Below are 22786 nucleotides of genomic sequence, written 5' to 3' on the forward strand. Positions count from 1 at the left end.
AATATGTATTGGCTAATGTACTTGGAAATTCAAAAGTATCTATAACTATACACCCGGTATGTTTATCTGTAACAACGTTTTATTGTTTGTGATTTAAGATTAAAATTATCTTCCAATTCCATGGATTTGAAATATAACTGTCATGCTATAAACAGGATTCTTTATATATGCATAGTCGCTCTTTAGATATTCAACCTGGTATGCCCTGATTGCGGCAGAGAATAAAATCATCTGTGTGTAATATGTGGGTAGAAAATGTAGAAAGTTCCTCCACAAGATGAAAAGCTTCAAGATATTCGTAGAACTAAAGAACATTCTTATAACCAGGCTGGCAAGGACAAAAGTGTCTTTCTCAACATTAAAACTCTACCTATGCTCTCTGATCATTCTGTTCACTTGAACCATTCAGGGAGACCTCCAGTTGGTTTTGGCTTGTCTGTATTTAGTTTTGTATTCTGTTCATGGACTAGAGCCTCATCCTCCATGAGTTTTCCTTCTATATCCGGAAATTCAAATGTTTGACCTTCACCCTGCGTAATACAAAATACATGTTAAAACGTATAGCCCTAAAATATAGCGTATAGCCCTAAAATATAGCGTATAGCCCTAACAAAACCCAAGCAAGACCATAAAAGCTGAATGTGTTGGCTATTTCAGCAGATAAATGGTTGGGTAACATTGTTTTGAATGTGATTATAACGCACTAATAATCTGCGTAAGACAGTATGTAGCTACACCGCACGCTTCATCTCTAAAAATGTGTTAAGTTATGCTAGCTGGTCGAATTAAGAGCAAATAGCAATGTCTTAGAATTTGAAACTAAAAATGGTGTAGCTCGCAAAATAAGGCTAGATTGTAAGATGTTGCTAGAATGTGAATTTACATTGGGTAAAAACCTGATAGTCAAGCAGGTGATTTACATAGCCTACCAACATTAACTACTTAGTATCTACAAAGACCTCATGCTAGTTCTCAGTGATACATTATACGGATGTATTAGCAAAAGCGAATAGCATAATGGAAACACCGCCAAAACCACTGGAGATGTACTGTAACACCTCTAATTGAACGCTATGGCGCTCTATTTTTCAACCCTTGCCCTATAGTGGGGCTCAATTGGAGGCAGCTTTCAAATATAGGCTGGCGGTGTATTTTTCAAATGGTTCCTCACAATTTCGAAAAGATTGATTTTGCAGTTGTACGATTAAAACGAATTTCGCCTACATTCAGGTGGAGCGATATTAAACCTTATGGATGCAATAAATCTGCTAATTTACCTCCAACTTGTCAAAGATCTCTTGATGAATATGCATGGAGAAACTGAGAAATATTTCTACCAGTTGATTTCTATTGCTTGCAATTAATCTGCGATGATATAGCCTGTGTACTGCTTTGCAATTTGTTTGAGCTTTCAATTTTTATTTCCTTCTAAATTTGAAGACGTTTTTATTTTCTATCTATATTTACCAATGTTGCATAAAATCATAGCACACATTAATATGTTAGCTACAATTTGCAGCCAAAATTAGCTTTATATGTGCAATAGATCAGATTAAGATCAGATTACAACAATGATGCTATCAAATAATACGCTATAAATCTGCAAATTTATAAGCTATATAATGATAATCTATCAAATGCTACAAATATATATTCATGAACAAGTGACCTAAACAAACCATACTTATATTACATGCAGAAACAAAAATTAACGTTTTTAAAACAAAAATATTTGCATCGTTTGCTAGGGTAGCTGTGTTCTGATTGTTGCTTGCAATGGCACGAACATCTTCTGGTTGTCCAATACCTTCCACAATGTTATCTGGCCCCAACTCTTCTGCAATGCTGAACTAGTCGATACTAGCGCCCAAACAATTTTTGGCAGAGCAAAACTTATGCGTTGCATTTAGCACAAATTCAACGCATAGAGGTTTTACTCGCTAAATGTAGCCTTTGGTCCAAAATTTGCAAAACTTTTTTCATATACATGTATGTACGTACATGTATATTGAAGTATTAAGACCGTGTTAAACAAGGAGCTACTATTAGCCTGAGACAGTTACATTATATTATTTATTTCTATGGCGTTGCTTCAAAGTTCATCTGCCATCGTAAATTTGAATCTTTTTCTCATGTGGCCTTCAAAGTATCAAGACGGCATCAAACAAGGGACTATTATTAGCCTAAGACAGATATTAGTTATTTCTATGGTGCTGCTTTCATAGTTTTAATGAAAACAATGGAAAGCTTTGGAGTTGGACAACACGAGAATTGATTGTTATTAATGTAAACGATTCATTGTTAATACGCTTTTGTGGACACTTTCCACAATATTAAGTGGACACTTTCCACAATATTAAGTGGACACTGATCACTTGATATTATGGGTTCATATAGATCAAAGAGAGCCAAAGTGGCGGTCAAATAGGGGTGGCATTTGAATAGATGGTGGCATTCTATTTTTCAACCTTTCTCTCATAGTGGCGGTCAAATGAAGGTGGCGTTCAATTAGAGGTTTTACAGTACGTAATATTACAATGAACATGACATCAATACATGACACCTAATACATCAAAGGATGAGCAATAAAGACAGTCATCATGTAACCATCTTCAAGCGAATTAGAAACTTCCAGTGGAAGTAACCATGAGGAAACGACATCAATTGGCCAGCCAGAAAATCGTCAAACGAAATTAGATCTCTACCAGACACGACCCAAACAATTGGGGTTTGTCATCGTTTCCAATCGCTACACTACCATGACGTAGCCTACTTAGAAAAAGTCCACTCAATTGCTAACCCTCTGCAACATAAAGAACAGAACCTGAACACCTGAACAATTTCTCACAGGCTAAAAGAGACATCTATTACAGAGAACAGCCTCAATGACTCGGCCTCTTTTTTCAATCTGCTGAGGCTTCTTTGCCTTCACTGTTTAAGTTCCTATTTCAACTGCTGGCGTCTTTCTACCTATGGACTTTCATGACACCAGTTTGACTTTTGAGACTCACAGACATACTGGATGAGCAAAGAACTTGGATGACTGTTCGAGTCCGGGTGTAATGTTTATTGGCTATTTCAACCTTTTGTCATTAATGTTATTGTTTGAAAATTTGTTAGTTGTGTGTTGTTTGACTTATAAAATAAAGAAATAACTTTACTGGTGAATATCAATATTGCTTACAATAGTTTCACACTTGTACTTGGGCCTGTAATAGTCAATTTAGCTCCCACAAGCTAAGCAAAATTGCTCGAACTGAACATAATGGTAGTCAAAATAAAATAAGATGACAAAGCAAATTCAACACTGATATTGTGTAGATTCGGATTAGTTATGCGTAACATAATTCACCCGTGATTACCCATAACAATAGTGAATGCCATATGTTCACTTGCTGTCAATGAGGTCTTCAACTCCATTATCATAGACTCATGTGCGTAATACTTCATACAATAAATTTAGAAGCAAGACTTATCTGGTTGGCGAATGGTTTACAACTATGCCAATATTGTTAAGAGAATGTGTTACATAAATATTTTTATTCATGGCTCGTTGTACCCAAATTTGGCATTTGGCTAGTCTTGCAATGTTATCTTATCCAGATATTTGTCTTATTGTGTCTAACCATTCTACAGAATGATTTTTTGCACGTCAACAAAAGTAATTGTTCCATAAATAGATTTGTTATTTACGATAGACTTTGTTTGCAACCTTGACAAATTGAATGTGTCTCCAAACTAGAATAACATTTGAATATGACAGTGATTATGAAGAGGCTGCAGTCAAAACATAGTCAATTGAAATGATGCAAATTTCACATCAGATTCACAGATTTTTATCAAATGTTCCATGCTTGCGAAAGATGGAAACATCACTTGCAAATGATGCGCAAGAAAAATTCGCACAAGCTGTTGAATTTTGAACATTTTCCAAACTTCAGTGATTCCTACATGTATTTCAAAAGCGAGCAGCTATACGAGACAGGAGTGCCTCGCTATGGTCTTTGGCAAACAATTCCTTATTTTTTTAACAAAGCATCTGCGTTAATCTCAAATATCCATTAAAATACTTATCGCATGGTAACTCAAAGTGCACACAATTCCAAATCCGCTCACTGGAAACTATGCCTAACCAAATTGGTTAGCCACACTAGGTAAACCATTTGGTTTGCAAAAATGTCTAATTGAATTAAAAACCTTTGTGCAACTAGGTAAAAAAATAACAATAGATGTGAGCTGAAACGTCAAAGAAGTAAACTGCTTACATATCTCATCAGTAGGGATGTTTGAAGACAACCGACAATATCAAATACGGAAGACGCTCCTATAATTACAACTACATTCATACCTCAACATCCGAGAAATTTGAGATACAAAAAAAAATATTAGCAAATTCTTGCCTTCAGATACGAGACAAATTTGAGATATGAGCATACGAGATGGCTTTTGGTGTGACCGCTAGGTAACCGAGTTGGCGAGAGAGACTGCTTACAAGAACAGCACCACTCGGTCTTTCTCATTAGATCAGTTTGAAAAAGGCCGGCTAAAAGTGAAGGTGAAAGCGAGGCAAAAAGGCCAAGCGAGAACAAAATCATACAAAACGGCCACAAAATTAGAATTCAGTTGAGTGTTAGTTATAAGTGTTATTTTAAGTTAGTGTGTGCATAGAGTATGCTATATTCAGTCAAGGTACATTTAAAGTTCATGTTATGTTACATAGCGCATTAAAAGTGTATCATACTGATTGTGATGCCGTCAAATCTCTCTCACACCGCCATTTGCAACTACGTCTGTCTCGAATGTAAAAACTCCATACTGTAGTGTATATTATGGTAGTGTTACATTTTATTGCACATTTTAATAACTAAATAGGTATTCGCTACTTTGATTCAGATCAATTGTATCGCAATTGCTCAATCGTTTATCTGTGTTTCAGTGAATTACTGAATTACAACAAAACACATCTTTTCACCGTAATATCGTGTTTTACTTTTTCCTTTTATATGTAAGCTCATGTTTCAAAGTACGACTGTATACTCATTGACTCATGTTACACCAGACACTTACGAGCGTAACGATAGCTTGCTTGTACTCTTCCGACCATTTTACGTCTTGTCTCATCTTGTCTCTAACAGGATGGGGATTCACTTTATTCTGTTGATAGGTTGCCTCCGCTGGTGACATACCTGGCATCTGATTTGGTGCTGAAATGAATATGGACCATGAGCTAATCTTTACTGTAACAAAGGCAGTGTCCGTTCAAAGCCACTGCTAAATATTAAAAAAATATTGCACATCAAAAGATTCAAAGTCATACATTAAAATTGGCAGCCATTCAGTCATACCTCGTCATACGATCACCCGGCTAAAAGTGATAGTGAGTGAGGCAAAAAGCGTCAAGCCGAAAGAAGATAATAAAAAATGAAAGCAAAGACAAAATTAGAATTAATTTTAGTCTGAAATTAAGACTTATTAATAAGTGTGTCTTCAAAGAGATAAATTCATTTAAGGTGAAAATTTAAAGTTTATGTAACATAGCGTCACAAAAGTGGAGCGTACCGAGCATGTTGCCAGCGTCACAAAAGTGGAGCGTACCAAACATGTTGCCGCAAGTCTCTTTCACACCGCCATTTGCCACTACGTCTGTCTTAAAAGTAAGAACTCAACACAGTACTGTACATGATAATGTTACATTTTATTACAGATTATAACCTCTAGATAGGTATTTGTTACTTTGTGAGCGAAGATGGTGAATTAAAACAATTAAATACATGCTTTTCCGTCATAATATTCTATTTTTAGGTGTTGTTTAAGAGGATGGGAACGGACTAATTTGTATTGAGGTATTTTATATAGTAAATATTCCTTGGAGATACAAGAAAATTAACATACGAGCTCAGTCTCGGCATGCATTAAGCTCGTATGTAGAGGTATGACTGTAGTTCAAATTAACTACTTTGCTATGTTTTGACAAATTTTAGATGTCATATATACAGCGGTCCCTTGAGATATGAATTTAATTTGTTCTATAATAATTGTATGCCACAAAAATCATATCTCAAAGCAAATTTCTCATTCAAAATAATGTAGTATACATGTATTAATGTGCTCCAACAATATGAAACCACCCAAAAACACAATTACCCAAAATAACATATAATACAATGCATTAAAAATTAGTAACCAAATAGTATGTTAACCTTAGCAACTATAGTTACCTACAGCAACTTTAGGGGTTATGATCTACGATAACATGTAACATTACAATGTAGTAGATGCAGTATGAACTGAAGGGAGCTCCTACCTTATATAACATAAATGCTAAATTTAACTTAAATGAATTAAGCTTACTAAACAAATACGTAAAGTTATGTTTTAGTATGTACATATTTCACTATACTAAACTTCAACCTTGTCATCATCTAAAATTTTATCATCTATCGGTTCCCAGCTTTGCTTACACTATAACTTATAACGGATAATGCTGAACTGAGAGAGAGAAAAAGTGAGCATCGTATCGCTTTCGGATTCAGGTTTCAATGAATAGCATATCAGCATCTTCATTATTTCGACATATTCAGGATACCAACTGCCAAATTTCAAGTTCAAGAGAAATTTTCGATTCGTATCTCAAATTTTTTGCGTATGTCAGAACAAACTCGTAAGAAATTTTCATGTCGTATTTCAAATAAATCGTATGTCAGACAATCGTGTCTCAAGGTACCACTGTGTGTGTATGCGTGCGTGTTACACACGAGTGTGTATATATTTTCTCAAATTTTGTCGTCTGTTTTCTGTCGTCTGTCCTTCGGCATGTCCAGATACAGCTATTAAAGGTTGACTTGCAACAAAATTCACATTATAATAATTTGGTATGAAAAGATTCACCATGTCTTACTCTGCTGTGTTCTAGGTGAAAAATATGTGGAAATGTGATCACAAGCTCTTAAAAGCTCAAAAACGAAAACAATTAATCGCAGCCATCACGAAAACGCCGTTGAAAACAACTGTCATTTCCGTTATAGTCGTTCAAAAAAGTTAATTATTCTGGTGTGGCCAGAATTAGTCGTTTAAGGTCAAATATCATGCTAGTTTCACTAAATGTTGCCGGTGCCTGCAAGCCGCAAGGGCATACTACTGTAATGTTCTGCTCATAGCAATGGTAGAAAAGTCTTTACTCTAAAAATAGTGATAATTATTTGTTGAGCTCTAGCCAAGTATGCAAGAACATTTTATCCAGCTGCAAAAAACTGATACTTAGCCTTTTTACTGGGTCAAAATCAACCAAAAATAGCTGAAACCTGTGTGTCGTACTTTTCGGACTATAAACCGCACCTCTATATAAGCCGCATCTGCTTTATTTTCCAAAAACCGATAATAAAACAATACATAGGCCACACCTTTGTATAGGCCGCAGAACTCAGGACGATGATTTTAACGCGGCAGCAACTTTGCTGTTTAAAACGGAACAGTGCCTAACGGCACTGTTTCGTATTAACCAACGCTTTTTAACCTAGTGTCTAACGAAACCGTACCGTTAGGCATTGTTTCGTTTTTTTTTTCACCGCTAGAGGCGCGCTAACCGGAGATTCTGGTTAATGTGCCCTAGCGGTGAAAAAAAAGCCACAGAATAGCCGCATTCTTCTATAAGCCGCATGGCTCAAATCCTCAAAAAAAAGTAGCGGCTAATAGTCCGAAAAGTACGGTAATTTTTTGTGGAAAATACAATAAAATCGGTATTCTATAAACTTTTACGATAAATTCACTTGTATTAGCAAGTTCTTTTGTAGACGCATCTATTCACAGATGTAGTACAAAAACTGTCTACGTATGGTAGGCTTTGATTCATTCATTGCCGCGGAAACCAATGCAACTGTCCTTACACTATGTTGTTATGCATGTTCCTTTATCAGGACCTGAAACTTCCTGATGCCACATAGAAGACTACTTAATACCACAATGCTAACAGATGGTCTCCCTGAGCATAGTCCAACAGAACATTGAATACGATAAATCGTAGGAATGGAATAACGTCTCCATACTTAGCTTGATTTCTGTCCGGACACTATCAACTGAGACTCCATATATTTTTTCCAAGTAATTCTTGATGTCCACACGGGTCATCCTGCAGCAAGAGAAAACTGCCTGTAAAGTCAATTAAAGTTCGCTGTTTACGTGGCAGCAAGCTGCTAAAAGTATATATAATACAAACTGGCCATGCTGTTGAACCATATCACTTCTAAGGAGTGCCTTATGTTTGACCAGCACAGCAATAGTCTGTATTGGGCACAAGCAATAGCAATACTATCAACAATCTATCATGGGTAGCCTCTGTGAGACCTGACCTGCAGTGTGCCAGTTATGGAAAACTGGCTAAACAAAATTGCTAGAATCAAAATTTTATACGAACGTGATCGATAGCATTTCACGCAGAGTTTACCTGTTCCAAATGTGAAACAACTTTTAAAGTAGGCCAAATATTTGATTGCTGGGACCAGACAGCTTCTAAAGTATGTTAAATACTTGACTGTGGGGAACAGACAACTTCTAAAGTAAGTCAAATACTAAATTGATGGGAACAGACAATTTCTAAAGTAGGCCAAACACTGAACTGCAAAACACTGAATATTATACTATATTATAAAAAACCAGCTAAAGAGGATATTATGATGAAAAAAGTTTTTTTAATTGTTATTCAGTATCTACCCTAACAAAGTAACAAATATTTATTTAGTTGTTGTGATCTGCAATAATGTGTAACATCACTACGTACACTCCCAAATGGGGTTTTTACTTTCGAGACAGACATTGTGGCTAAGTGCGGTGGGAGATAAACTTGACAGCAACGCATGAACTTAAAGCTAAGTTTTCATCTGTTATTATTAAATTTTTTCTTCGTTTCAATTTTATAATTTTTGCTTGCTTTCGCTATAACTTGTAGCCAGCCTATTTAAAAAATTTTAAACTGATCCAACGCGAAAGACTGAGCAATACTGTTCTCAAAAGCGGCTTTTCGCATGCTTGGCCATTTAGTGGCCATCAATAACCAGTTCGTATTCTCGCATCTCAAGGTTTTTTTGTGTCTCAAAGCAGAAAATCTCTCAAAATTTTGCTCGTATTTCAATTTTCTCATATGTTGAAGTACTCGGTATGCTGAGGAATGACTATGTCAAATACTTAGCTGCTGGAACCAATACAATTAAACCTACAAGTTTGTGATTGCCTCGACATTAATTTACTAATAAAGTGTGCAACATTTAAACAAATATTGGACTCTGTCTCAGAAGGAAGTTTCTACATATGACACTCGAGAGCTTTTAGAGCATACAGTTTTGTAGGTGAAAGTAGAGAGTCTGGTGCAAATGTAAAAGTTGGTTTACACTTGACCTAATTATAGCCATCATCACTTTTCGCAATTCAGCATCATCTAACTCACACATCCGTTAATAAGTCTTCAAGGTAAAGTAATAATTAAAACATTTTTAGTGATAACTTTTACATTAATTTGTTTTGTAACCTTTATGCAACGTTCATGTTCTATCGGCCTGTAATTGTCTGAAGTATTTATTAAAAAGTTATCAAAAGAGTTAAGGCTGCAGAATGGATATATTATTATTTACAGTATACGTATACAAGAATACTTTTAACATGTAAAGCAGACCACGAAAAAAAATTAAGTTCATATGCAGAAACTGGATGGTTATTGAAATCCTGATGGTACAAATGGGAGACGGGAAAAATGACGAAGACAAGTGACCGGAGATGCGATGTGGCCTGAATACATAAAGTGTAGATAGAACTTACTGCTGGTGAGTAACAAAGTAGACTTGATTAGATGGGGCGTCGGGAGGAGGTTTCACCATTTTCATCCAGAATGTCGGCAAACATATTCTAATCTGAGGATCTCCTTTCTGCCATTTAGGAAGTGGAGTGATTTGTCTTTTCCAGAACGGTCTGAGGAAAATAGACAGCATCAATATTGTATTTCCAAACATAGTAAAAAGCTAAACATAATATATATGATGTTATCAAGGAACCCATTTTTAAATTAAATTAGAATAAAACTTTAAAAGCTGTACTCACTGACTCAGCAAAATGCATAAATGATAAAACATAGAACAATTTAAACCACTCTTGTGTAATACAATATAGATTTAGTATGCACTTGTGGAAACTTGTTACACGACCTCACAACCCCTGAATAGAGAAAAAACAAAGAAATGTGAATTTCCAATAAATTATCAAATTTGTTCAGAAAAAATCAGTCTAAAAATAACACATTTGTTGGGTGTATCCACATACCCATGGGAATAATTGTGTGACACTGTTGTATACAGCTAGTGTATTGTATTACCCTTCATTCTTCTACCTGCTAATAACTAGACAGAAGATATAATGAAGCCGAAATATATCAGATGACACATGTGACAATGCCTTCTGGTCTTTTGACATATATTTTGGACTAGGGAGTTCACCATAGCAGTCTTTGTAAACAGCAAAGTCTACTAAGATGATAGAAGGAACAAATGGCATAGATGCATTCAGAAACACATGCGACTGGCAGCGACCAACTCATACTGAGACAGACCAAACTGACTTGGCCCATCTCTGACCAATCCGGCCCATCTCTGACCAACCCGGCCCAGCTCTGATCTACAGAGAGAAGCAGCGCCTCCCGCCTATAAAAGGCGGAGTACGTGATCTAGAAACTCAAAGTTAATTTGCATTTTCCTGTAAATGCTTGTCTTGTACAATTCCCAAATAGCTGCAAATACATTACTCTTAACTTGAAACATACAGCGTTGTTTCTCACCGAGTTTAGGCGTGGAGCTAGTAAAGGTGGCATGATAAATTCCTTTACACACACTTTGTTATTAAGCAGAATGCTCTGACTATGCAGCATTACAAAAAAAACTTATTTGAGACCAACTATGGTTGCTAACTAGTGATAATGATAATCACTTGTCCATCAATCGATGATCTTTGCCAAACCCAACATTAGTGCAGTCAGCATGAAAATGGGAAAGGCAGTATTCAGAGAGAGTAGCTATCCTAAAAGTGCATTGTTTGTGCACATTAACTATGCGTAAAGTATATATACTTTCAATCACACAACTGCCACTTGAAGTCACAGTTGGGGGTTATCGTAGAAAGCAGGATGTATAAAGCAGTTACAATAAAAAAGCTAAAGAAGTGACTGCAATTGAATTTTTATTCAAGTATAGCAATGATATACAGCCCCCCCCCCCCTAAATATGTAGAGGCTGTATATCATTGAGTATAGCTACCAACGAAAAACACTTTTACGGAGCCAGGTTTTAGGCAGGTAAACTAAGTCCCGTTAGTCTAATTGTTTGACCTGCGAATGGAAAGAAATAGTGCACCCATACCTGCCAACTCTCACGCATTGGGTGTGAGACTCACGCAATCACTCCAAAGAAAAAATGAAAATGCGTGAGATTTTTGCCCCAATTTCCACAATTTTATATATACTATCGTTGATACATCAATTGCCCCAAAACCAAATCTCACGCATTGCCCTACTTTTGGGTTGGCAGGCCTGAGTGCACCATTATTGCTGTATAATTATCTATGTGCAAATATATTCAACTCAATAAAATAACGTTTCAACTGCTTTCTTGGTGATTGTACTTGTTCGGTGAACAGACTCGTTCAGCTATGTTATCCTCTGCGACTGGCAGCATGTGTTATCCTGATAGAGAGTTTCCGGTTATAGCTAGCGCGCGGACGTGTTTTTGTGATCGCTCTTGCTTACAGCCATTTCTATACCTATTTATTATTCTCATTCTTTACTAACTCTTTATATACTTGTTACTATACTACTACTAACTACTAACCAACTATATGCATATTAAAAATTTATAAAAGGAAAAAAAACTACTAGTTAAGGTCTCAGAATTAGTTCTGTCTGCCTGGAAGGCCGTGTCTTTTTTTGTGTGTGTGTGAATATATTTTGTTATTGTCATTTTTGTTGTGGAGCACTTCAGTCTTTGTTGCACACTATAATATAGTGTTGAAGTGCTGCCTGTGTAACTGGTATTTTCCTATAATTTACTTTTTGATTACTTTGGGTTTTGTGTGTGGGACTGGAAATTTTCTATGTAATATAATCTTCAGTTTTTGGTTTTCGTTTTGTGTGCTTGTACTCAGAGCCACTTTGTTTGTACTTCCGGTCTTCACAATTGTGATCTTGTTTGTTCATTTTGTTGTTTGCTTCTGTTTTTGATTTTGATATTTAATCTCATAATGAGTGACCAGTGTGGAAGTTGTAAAAAGACTGTAAAGGAAACTCAGTCTGGTATTCAATGCAGCTTGTGTAAATTTTGGTATCATGCTAAATCTCCTTGTGCAGAGGCTAGTGAAGCATTGGTTAAGTTTTTAGAATCTGAGGATGGCCAGAAACCAGGGGTTCATTGGTATTGTCGAGTATGTGAAATAGGGTCTAAAAAACTCTTCGATCAGATGGTTATTGTTGAAAATAGGTTGACTTCTGTTGAAAAGCAGCTTGGAGAAATTAAGAAGAGTATTGAAAACTTGTCAAAAAAGCATGACAACATGCCTGTATTTTCTCCTCCAGCACCAGCAGTAGTTGATATTGATCTCATTGCTCAAGAGATTAGTGAGCGAGAAAAGAGAAAGTGCAATATAGTGATTTCTGGGGTAAAAGATGGAGATGAAAGCCTGGTTGAAAGGTTGATCCATAAGATTGATAGATCTATAAACATAGGAGAGACTATTAGGTTAGGAAGCGGGTCTGATAGACCACTGCTTGTTAAACTTGGGTCTGAGAGAGAAAAGTGGAAGACTGTTGGTAAGGCTAGAGCTGCACTGCAGAATGACGGCATTTTTGCCGCTATATTTGTAAATCCTGATCTCACCAAACGAGAAAGGGAGAAACAGTATTTTTTTAAGACAAGAGTTAAAAGAAAGGAGAGAAAATGGTGAAGATGTGATGATAAAGAGGGGAGCAGTTGTCAGTAGACCTACACAAAAAAACTAGGAAACAAAAGTAAAATACTTTTGAGCGCTAATATCAATATATCATACACAAACATACGATCCTTGAGAAACAAAGTGAATTTGCTTGAATGGGAGGTTAAAACATCTGGGGCACAAGTGTTATGCCTCTCAGAAACTATGTTAGATTGTAGTATTGCTTCTGGAGAAATTACACCAAGTGGTTTTCAAATCTTTAGGAAAGATCGAAATTGTCACGGAGGGGGAGTTGCTATTGCTGTAAACAAAAATATTGAAGCAACTGAGATTCCAATGCAGCTTCCAGAAACAGAAGCACTTTTAGTTGAACTAAAGATAGTAAATAGCAAATTGCTAATTCTTGTGTTCTATAGACCTCCTTCGAGTAATGATCCACACCTGATTCCGGACCTTTTAGAATCGGTGACTGGTATAGCTAATTCTAGAAAAACCCGCCTCATTGTTTGTGGAGATATAAACATGCCATCTATTAACTGGGCAGAGTATACTGTACCAACTGGGGATGTACCACAAGCATTACTAGACAGTGTTGCAGACCTAAACTTAACCCAGCATATACATGAAGCTACCCATGTAAAAGGAAATATCCTTGATGTAGTATTCAGTAATGTACATTGCATTAAATCTATCATTGTTCATAAACCATTACTAAGTGACCATTCCATCATTGACATAGAGACACACTTAAATGTAAAAGATGATGAGAGGACTGAGAGAAAGATATATTTCTATAAAAAAGCCGACCTGACAAAGGCAGAAGTTATCTTGTCTGCTTTAAGTGAGGACATATATAAGAAAATAGCTCAAAATGATAACATAGAGGTCCTCTGGTCACTTTTTGAACATGCTATGGAAAATGTTATCACTGAATGTGTGCCTTCTAAGATACAAAAACAATCCTCTCAACCACCATGGATGGATAGGCAAACTGAAAGACTATTAAAAAAACAGCGTAATATATACAACAAAATGAAGCAGACCGGGTTGCAAACATACATCAGTGAATATGAAAAACTTAGAAAACAAAATAAAAAAATTATAAAAAAGAGAAAGGCTCAGTATCTCTCTGACAAGTTATTTGTTCCTTTGCAGGAGGGTGAAACCAAACCTTTTTTTAGATATTTGCGAGACAGTCGCTCAAATGATGGTGGAATCATTCCTGAACTGAGAGGGGGTGATATGGTGGCTAAAACACCAATTGAAAAAGCTAATGCACTGAACCAACAATTTCAATCTGTTTTTACTTTGGATAAAAATGATTACTTACCTGCAACAGCTTCACCTCGTTTTAAAGACACTAATCCCATTGAAATAACTGAAATTGGTGTACTTAAACTTTTGAATGGTGTAAAAGTTGGCAAGGCTGGGGGTCCTGACAACATAAAAGGAATTACATTAAAAACTTTTTCGCATTTTCTTGCTCGGCCACGCACAAATATTTTTCAATATTCAATAAACACAGCGAAATTACCTTCAGTGTGGAAACATGCAAAAGTAGTGCCTATTTATAAGAAAGGTTCAAGGCATGATCCGGCCAACTATAGGCCAGTATCATTAACTAGCGTATGTTGTAAGTTATTGGAACATATTCTCCATTCCCACATAAGTGCCCACCTAGATAAATATGATATCCTTACAGATGTGCAGCACGGATTTCGTGCTAAACGATCCTGTGAAACACAGCTTATTTGCACAATAGATGATCTAGCTAAGAACTTTGATAGAAATTTGATTACAGATATAATAATACTAGACTTTTCTAAAGCATTTGATTGTGTGAATCATCGAAAACTGGTCTATAAAATTCGAAATTATGGAATACACGATCAAGTCTTAAACTGGATAACATCATTTTTAGAGAATAGAACTCAAGTAGTCGAGGTAGAAAATGAACTGTCAAATATTGTGTCTGTAACTTCTGGTGTGCCGCAGGGTTCGGTGCTCGAACCTTGTTGTTTTTACTTTTTATTAATGACCTTCCTGATAAGGTAAATTCTCAGTGTAGACTTTTTGCAGATGATGCCCTGGTATATGCCACAAGAGATCAAGCCAATACATTGCAACAAGATATGCATTCACTTGAGGCTCGGGCGAATCTCTGGCAGATGAGTTTTAATCCAAAGAAATGTTCCCACCTTTCAGTGGGAAAATCCCATCTCATGTCAAATAAAGAGACTTCTTTTTTCTTATGTGCCCAAAAACTAGAAAGCGTCTTATCTAATCCGTATCTCGGAGTGGAGCTCCAGAGTGACTTAAAATGGAATAAACACATTTGCAAAATTGAATCTAAAGGGAAGCGATTAATTGGGATGCTTAGAAGGGTACTCCGAGATGCGGATGCTCGAACTAGAAAGGCTGCATATACATCCTTGGTAAGACCAGGCCTTGAATATGGGTGCGTGGTTTGGGATCCACATCTTAAAAAAGATATTTTATCATTAGAGCAGACACAAAACCTAGCACTGAGGTTTATTTTTAAGAAAAAAGGAATTACTAGTTTCACTAATTTAAGAGAGAATACTTCTTTTGAATCGCTGGAGGAGAGACGATCCAGACTGCGTAAAAATATTTTTGGTAGAATCGTCGGAGGCGATATTGATATAAATGTGGGAGTTAAAGTCAGGGAAAGTGGTTCTGATAAAGAGGGAAGGCCTCCTGCATTGTCTACTCGATTTGGGAAGTATTACTTGTCCCACATTAATACCGATCAGTTAAGATATTCTTTTTGGCCTCGGACGGTGAGGGAAGTTCGTGCCGAGGTTGAATAGCTAGCTTGCTCTTTTAAGCTGAGTTCCGCTATTTTGTTTTTTACCTCCATTGGAGGGTCTTTTGCGGAAAATTTTTATCTGATCTGATCTCTAGTCAGTTTCACGAGAAAATTGGTTAACAGTGTAACAGTAAAATTTTATTTTTCTATATTCGTTCAGGCTAAAAGTGAATGTAAAATCTAGAGTAATTATACAAAGTATAGATATAGAACTAATACTGCATCATGGTACACGTGTGCTTGTACCTTTGCTAAGTTTTGTGTTGGGTATATCGGAACCCAGAATCAACTCTTAGATCTATGTCAAATGTCTATTATTGTTATTGCCCGAAATGTATATAAAAATATTATATAATACACAGCTTCTATTACAAACAACACACAATTACTAACAAAATTAAAATTATTTAAACGGTACTCACATGATTTGTCCAGCATGGCCATATCGTGTGTAAGCCATGTCGACGAACAAAAAGTACAGTAAAACAAATAAAACTTTTAATTTGAATCGCCAAATGTAACGTAGATTACGCTTGACTAGTTCAATAAAGTCGTTTCTAAACGCCTTGCGTCCGATATGCTCGTAGTTTTTTGTTATTTTTGCGCGACTGGGCTTTGGCTAGTCTGTCTTGACAAACTTTTGTTTTTGCGGAGTTGTCCACCGCGGAGCAAGACAGGGGGACAACTCCAAAAAAACAACAGTTTGTCAAACAGGTTAGGCTTTGGCTTTTTCTCGCCAAGGCCTGAGCAATCGCTTATGGTTGACGAGAAAGGGGCGAGATAAAGTTGACTTTTTACAGCAAATGACCAATCAAACAGATTGCTTCGGTTTGAAGGGTGTCGGTCTCTAGATTTGCAGATCATAGCGTCAGAGTTTGAGACGATTGATGACTGACAAGCAGAGAAAATGGTAAATTGTAGAATCATGAAAGTCACAAGTGCTGCAAAACAGTGCATGAAACACTGCAATAAATCAACAAGCAACCATGAAGATCTAGGACAATCACAATGCTGCTGAAAATATAAAGCATGGGAGTTATCCAACCTTTTAGCTGATAAGAAGTGAATATCTGGAACAACAGTAAGCATAGGAGTTTTCTGGCCATTACAATAAAGAACTTATGAATGAAAAATAGTATAGACCACGATTCTTAGTGATCATTCCCTTTTCATTTGAAAGAAAATAGCACGCTACTGCAAGTACAAATAGCAAGCTATAAAACAAACAACTTTGCAGATTGTCGCTAAAGCATGCGAATTCACATTTTTGAGTTTCTAAACAGAGAGATCATGGTGCATCTAAATAGAAAATGAAAATTCTAAGACCACTAATTGAACTTGGCATTCCTTGGAAGGGGTTTTCACATTAAATAAGCTGGAGATGGTGTGTGAAGCTTTGGCTGTCTGTTCTTGTTCTAATAACTCATCCCTCAAGAGAGAAGTTTTTAATCTCACAGAACACCACTCTTAGTACAGTAAAGATTATTTTGCAAAACCATTCTGGTATGGCGTCGGTCTCTTACGCTGAATGTCATATGTTTGAATCCTATACATGGGAATCTTTTATGGAGTATTTTGATTGTCGCATAAATTATTTCATCATTACGATGGCATCAAGCAAGATTTCGAGACTATCAGAGATTGTTTTCTGAGTACATATATATACTGTATATACACAGGATGAGGAGTGGCAACATCGGGCATTCAGTAGTATCTATATATATATGTTAGTGTCCGTCTGTACATGCAGTATATATTATTGCAATGCGAGTATCAGGGCGCTGCACTGATAGGCCACAATGCGCTCAGATTGGCTCAGATTACTCTCTGAACTTAATGGCTCTTTTCCCATATACAATCAGGCATCAACAGAACATCCTGTGGATTCACATCTTGAGTTGAGCTGACGGTCAATCACTGTGCCACTGTTACCGGTTGGCCACAAGCTCATCCTTGTTTATTGACCGTAGAAGTGTTAGTACTCGCTTTGCTGATATGAAGGAGTGTACGTAGAACTGGTCTAGTAGCTCTACCCCATATCGAAGGTGATTGCAACAGTGAAAATATTATGGGGATAGATGGTCTAGTGATCTTTGGCACCAACGTTTTCAACCTTTGTACTTTGGCACCGATATTTTGGCTCGTAATTTTCTAACACTTTTGGCTTCGTACAGCTCAATGCCAAAATAAAAGGATAATTATGGCGTGGAATAAAAAATATATATTATTATAAATATTATTATATATTATTATTGCAATGTATGGAATGATGCATTTTTCTAATGCAATGGTTTACTCTACAAAAGTATTCAAACTTTTATTTTGACAATGATGCAATCTTCAACACAAAATTTAAAACTTATTTGTTAGCCCTCAAAAACTGTAGAATAATTGTTTTCAAGTCAGCACTATAAAAATCAGCAAACATAAAGTTCAAAATAAAAATTTTTAAAGGATATTTCAGCAGTTTAGGCAAAATCAATTGGGCTCAATAGTTGGCAACAAAAATCAGTTGCAAAGAAACGGCACTAAATCGATCCATTCCGATTTTAAATATCAGCCAAAGAGTGTTATTTTGAACTTTTGCTTTACCTGTGCTGTAAATGCCTGCACTATTAATCATATCTACCTGCCATCAGCAAACCTGGGCTACACGATTTGAAAATTGTGTTCCTTCAAATTCTTCTTCTGAAGAATATTTAACTAATCAATTTACCAAGTTATAGGGTTGACATAAAGCTATTAATATGGTAAAGGCCATATAATAGCAATTTGATAAATTTAAGTTTTTGATAGAATCACCCTGTTGCAGTAATTTTCAGTTTTTATGACCTAAAATTTGGGCTTACAAGTTGGGTTGCAAATGGAAACTAGCACTCGTTCATTGACCAAACTGCTTATAAACTAAAGAGCTGTGGTGGATGCACTCTTCTGTCACTCTGAGTGACCCACTAGATAGTTTGGACACTCTATTGTTCTAAATCTTCTAAAACTTTGAATGGTTACATTTAGTAGCGTATGTCGATCTGCTTTAGTATGAACTAGCCATGTAACAGTGTAAAACATAGATATATAAACCTAGATTGGCCAATAATAGCTATTCCCATCGGTTGCCTTGTCAGACATAAATAGCATGACGTAACGTCATTGAATTGTACCTAATGCTTGACTGCACTGTTGTTTACGATGGAGCTAATGAGGAGAAGCTGACAAAATCACATTTATTTTCACATAAAAACTTTCTTGGATACATAATCCAGTAAACTAAAGCAATTCTGTGATAATATCTGATAACCACCATAGATTAAAACTATAAAAGCTATGAATTGTTGCACACAAATCATGAGCCATCAGGGCCATATTTGCCACTCTCTCCTATCCCCATTCTCTCTTTTCCCCTTCTCCAAAGAAGAAGTGAGAAGGGGAAAACAGAGAAGGGGGAAAGGAGGGAGGCAAATAGCCCACCCACTCAAAGAGCCAGACCCTGGCTAGGTAAATAGACTAATATCATGTTGAACTAAACATGACTAAATATGATGAGTATGCAAGCATATCTTAAGCCAAAAATGAGACAGAATGATTATTTTACAGCTGGCTATGTAGCTGTCTAGGTCATCAAAGCTGAAGTGTAATGATTGTATCACTAGCATCGTGAATGTTACCAACTATGATGTAAACCAAGCAGCCAATTCCCTAATCACAGTTAAGAATCGTGGTGGCTTGACTTTGTCTTCGCCTGTGGTGATGGAGGTTTGCAACCACAGTAAGAAAGCAACGAGAGTGTTGCTTAGTAGTGCTGGATTGGTGAAAAACTTTCCCAGGCTACCACTAATTGCCACCATGGAGAAGTTGCTGAGGTTTAACATCATGCTATCGTTTAAGTGTAATCATCATGCTAGTAGCATAGCTCGTGAGATAGCAAAGAGATATATTTCGATTAGGGCGCATTATGAAGCTAGGAATAGAGCTGGCACGGGTAGCTCGTCTGGTCTTGACCCACCTGGTCAGAGGTGCCTGGGTCAGGCCACCCAACCCTCAGGTCTTCTTATACAAAGACGTGGGTAGGTTAATGGCTAAATAATAGCGGTTGTATATCGCTTTTTAAGTTCGATTGAAATGGAGTCCCATATAGTCCTAGCGCGGAAGGACTAGGCGAAATAAAACAGGTGAGTCAAGACTATATTTTTACGTCTGCGACAATAGTCTTTGGACTATAATAAGTTTCACAACGTTTTTCGGCAAGAAATAATCAACATGTTGGTGGTCTGGGAGTTCATGAAGAAGCCAGTCACAAAAGGAAAATACCTAGTTATTTGTACAATATGCAAAAGCAAGTTAAAGGTTGACTTGCAACAAAATTCACATTACAGTTATTTGGTATCATAAGATTCACCATGTCTTACTCTGTTGTGTTGTAGGTGTGAAATATATGGGGATGTGATTACAAGCTCTTAAAAGCTAAGAAACGAACAGTCAATAGCAGCCACACGAGACCGCCGTAGTTTGGATTCGCTTTCCAAAACGGCTCAAATGGGACGTAGTTGTTACAGGATGGTTTCTGTTTACACTTTCATGCAACCTCATTCCTCGAAATATTTTCAAAATTATACTTCACGCATTCAATAAAACCATGTCTATTGTTCGTACGCCTCTGTTTTATCGTCATTGTAATGGTGTCACTTTTAGCAGTGATATCTTATAACTTACCGTAAAAAATAGTTAAACTTTTTCACCTTAGCTCGAAGGAGTACATATCATTGTCTGATAATCATGACGAGTCTGTTGGTCCCCTGTGATAATCGAAAAGTGCTGCAAAAATTATTTTCGAAGTATTGGGTCACGTGATCAGATTACGACTTGATGGTTGAATAATGCCGAAACAAAACTGTAAAGTAGCGAGTATCTATATTTGATACGGGGTATTTGGTAAAACCCGAAGTGTTTGTCATAAACTAGTGCTATGATAAGTTTTATATTGAGCTTTTTATTGGCTTTTCAATTCATGTGAGAACATCACGTGACAAGACGATAACCAAACTGTAATGACTACGTCAGAGAAATAAACAGATTCCAATTTATGGCGGCTTTTCATTTTTGAGCTTTTAAGAGCTTGTAATCACATTTCTACGTATTTGGCACCTACAACACAACAGAGTAAGACATGGTGAATCTTTTGATACCAAATAACTGTAATATGAATTTTGTTGCAAGTTAACCTTTAAGCTACAAAGAAGGGTCCACCTCAATACTATTGAGGCATTTACAACGAGGGCATCCTGAGGAACTTAAAAGCGCGTCTAAGAACCTTCAATCCAGCAAATTTATTTTATTTTTAGTTTCTTTCACTAATACCAGAAGTTTTAGGGAAGTGATGGATTTTTGCTTTGCACTATGCTGGGTTATCTATTTCTATATTTGTAAAGTATTTCTTAACTAATCTCTTGTTGATTATAATAGCAGTTGCAAATAAAATCTGTAATAAAAACACTAGCCAAATCATGCCATTAATCTATCACCCATTGAATAGCATTGATCCACCAATGTCTAGCCATAAATTGTAGATTGCATCTATAAACCAAGCCACAAAATATAATGATTGGTGTGATAATGGTTTCTTTTATCTTAGTTTATTGATGTCACAACATTAGGCTGTAATAGAACTATCTCTTAAACTTAAATGAATAATAAATCGCGCGTGCTGACCCGGTCCGACCCGATCTTGGCCCTCATTGCTGACCGTGAGTCTGGTCCGACCCTGCATTCCTTAGTCTCGTTCCAGCTCTAGCTAAGAAAGCCATTGATTCCATTTCCCTGATCAGATCAAAACTTCACAGGCTCATCATATTTAGTCATGTTTAGTTCAACATGATATTAGTCTTTTACCTAGCCAGGGTCTGGCTCTTCGCGTGGGTGGGCTATTTGCCAACCCCCTCTCCTTTCCCCCTTCTCTCTTTTTCCCTTCTCACTTCTTCTTTGGAAAAGGGGGAAAAGAGAGAATGGGGATAGGAGAGGGTGGCAAATATAGCCCTGTTAGCTCATGATTTGTGTGCAACAATTCATAGCTTTTATAGTTTTAATCTATGGTGGTTATCAGATATTATCACAGAATTGCTTTAGTTTACTGGATTATGTATCCAAGAAGGTTTTTATGTGAAAATAAATGTGATTTTGTCAGCTTCTCCTCATTAGCTCCATTATTAACAAGAGTGCAGTCAAGCATGAGGTACAATACAATGATGGTACGTCATACTATTTAAGTCTGACAGGCTTTTTCCCTATTGGCCAATCTAGGTTTATATATCTATGGTGTAAAATGACTCACCATCACTGACCACAACTTCAAGTGTCTTTATAATTGATATCATCTTTACTACCCAAATCTAGTTTCCTGTTTATGCCCTATTTATAAGGTCTTTTTATGGTTTCAATATGTTTTCTAGAGTTTTGTATTGTTTTTAGCATGTTAATGTAAATCGGTTAAATTTTCACTAAACTTTACTGTTTTTTGTGATATCTATTAAAATTGTATCATCAAATCATTCAACTAGTAGCCCTTTACTCATCATATGACTCCTTGGAAGCTGTATTCATATTCAGTTGTTAACCTTATCGTGAGGAAGTCAATGTCTGATACAGCCATTAGCTCATGCCGTTAACCAAGGTTGATTAACTGAAGGGCCAACAACACAGTCGTGAGAGGCCAATGAGGCCTCAATCAGCGTACTTAGAAATGAGCCAAGGCAATTCGATTAGGAGCTCGATGGTTGGCTAACAAATAAAGCTGTTCATGCCAGCAACCGCTGGCTGCTGACTGCACTAATAATATTGAATAAGTAATAATAAACAGACTTGATGAAAAACCAGGATCCAGCTGACAGCAGAACTACTCATATTAAGTTAACGGCTGCAGAGAGGGTCTCATGTTAACCTATTCGCCCTTCCGTACCTTGCTTGTCAGAGCTTAAAAACAGGTGTGTGGCTTGACCTTTGCCCATCAAAAAT

The 22786-nt window shown here is 36.6% G+C and overlaps 1 protein-coding gene across 1 annotated transcript; it reads right to left on the reverse strand.

Moving 5' to 3' along the window:
- Window positions 1-72: 72 nt before the first annotated feature.
- LOC137408550 (large ribosomal subunit protein uL23m-like) lies at window positions 73-16311 on the reverse strand. The gene is made up of 5 exons (XM_068095118.1): window positions 16207-16311; window positions 9805-9954; window positions 8043-8125; window positions 5068-5204; window positions 73-530 (listed from the first exon to the last, which is right to left on the reverse strand). The coding sequence occupies exons 1-5, from the start codon at window positions 16242-16244 to the stop codon at window positions 393-395; spliced, it is 546 nt and encodes a 181-aa protein (XP_067951219.1). The 5' UTR covers window positions 16245-16311; the 3' UTR covers window positions 73-392.
- Window positions 16312-22786: the final 6475 nt, after the last annotated feature.

The sequence above is a fragment of the Watersipora subatra genome, chromosome 11, assembly GCF_963576615.1.
Source record: "Watersipora subatra chromosome 11, tzWatSuba1.1, whole genome shotgun sequence".
Lineage (NCBI taxonomy): Eukaryota > Metazoa > Bryozoa > Gymnolaemata > Cheilostomatida > Watersiporidae > Watersipora > Watersipora subatra.

Coding starts and splice junctions, on each gene's coding strand:
- LOC137408550 (XM_068095118.1), bottom strand. CDS start 16,244: ATGGCTTACACACGATATGGCCATGCTGGACAAATCAT. Junction 5,205..8,042: donor CCGGACAGAAATCAAGCTAA/GTATGGAGACGT, acceptor TATTCATTTCAG/CACCAAATCAGATGCCAGGT. Junction 531..5,067: donor AGCAAGCTATCGTTACGCTC/GTAAGTGTCTGG, acceptor TGTATTACGCAG/GGTGAAGGTCAAACATTTGA.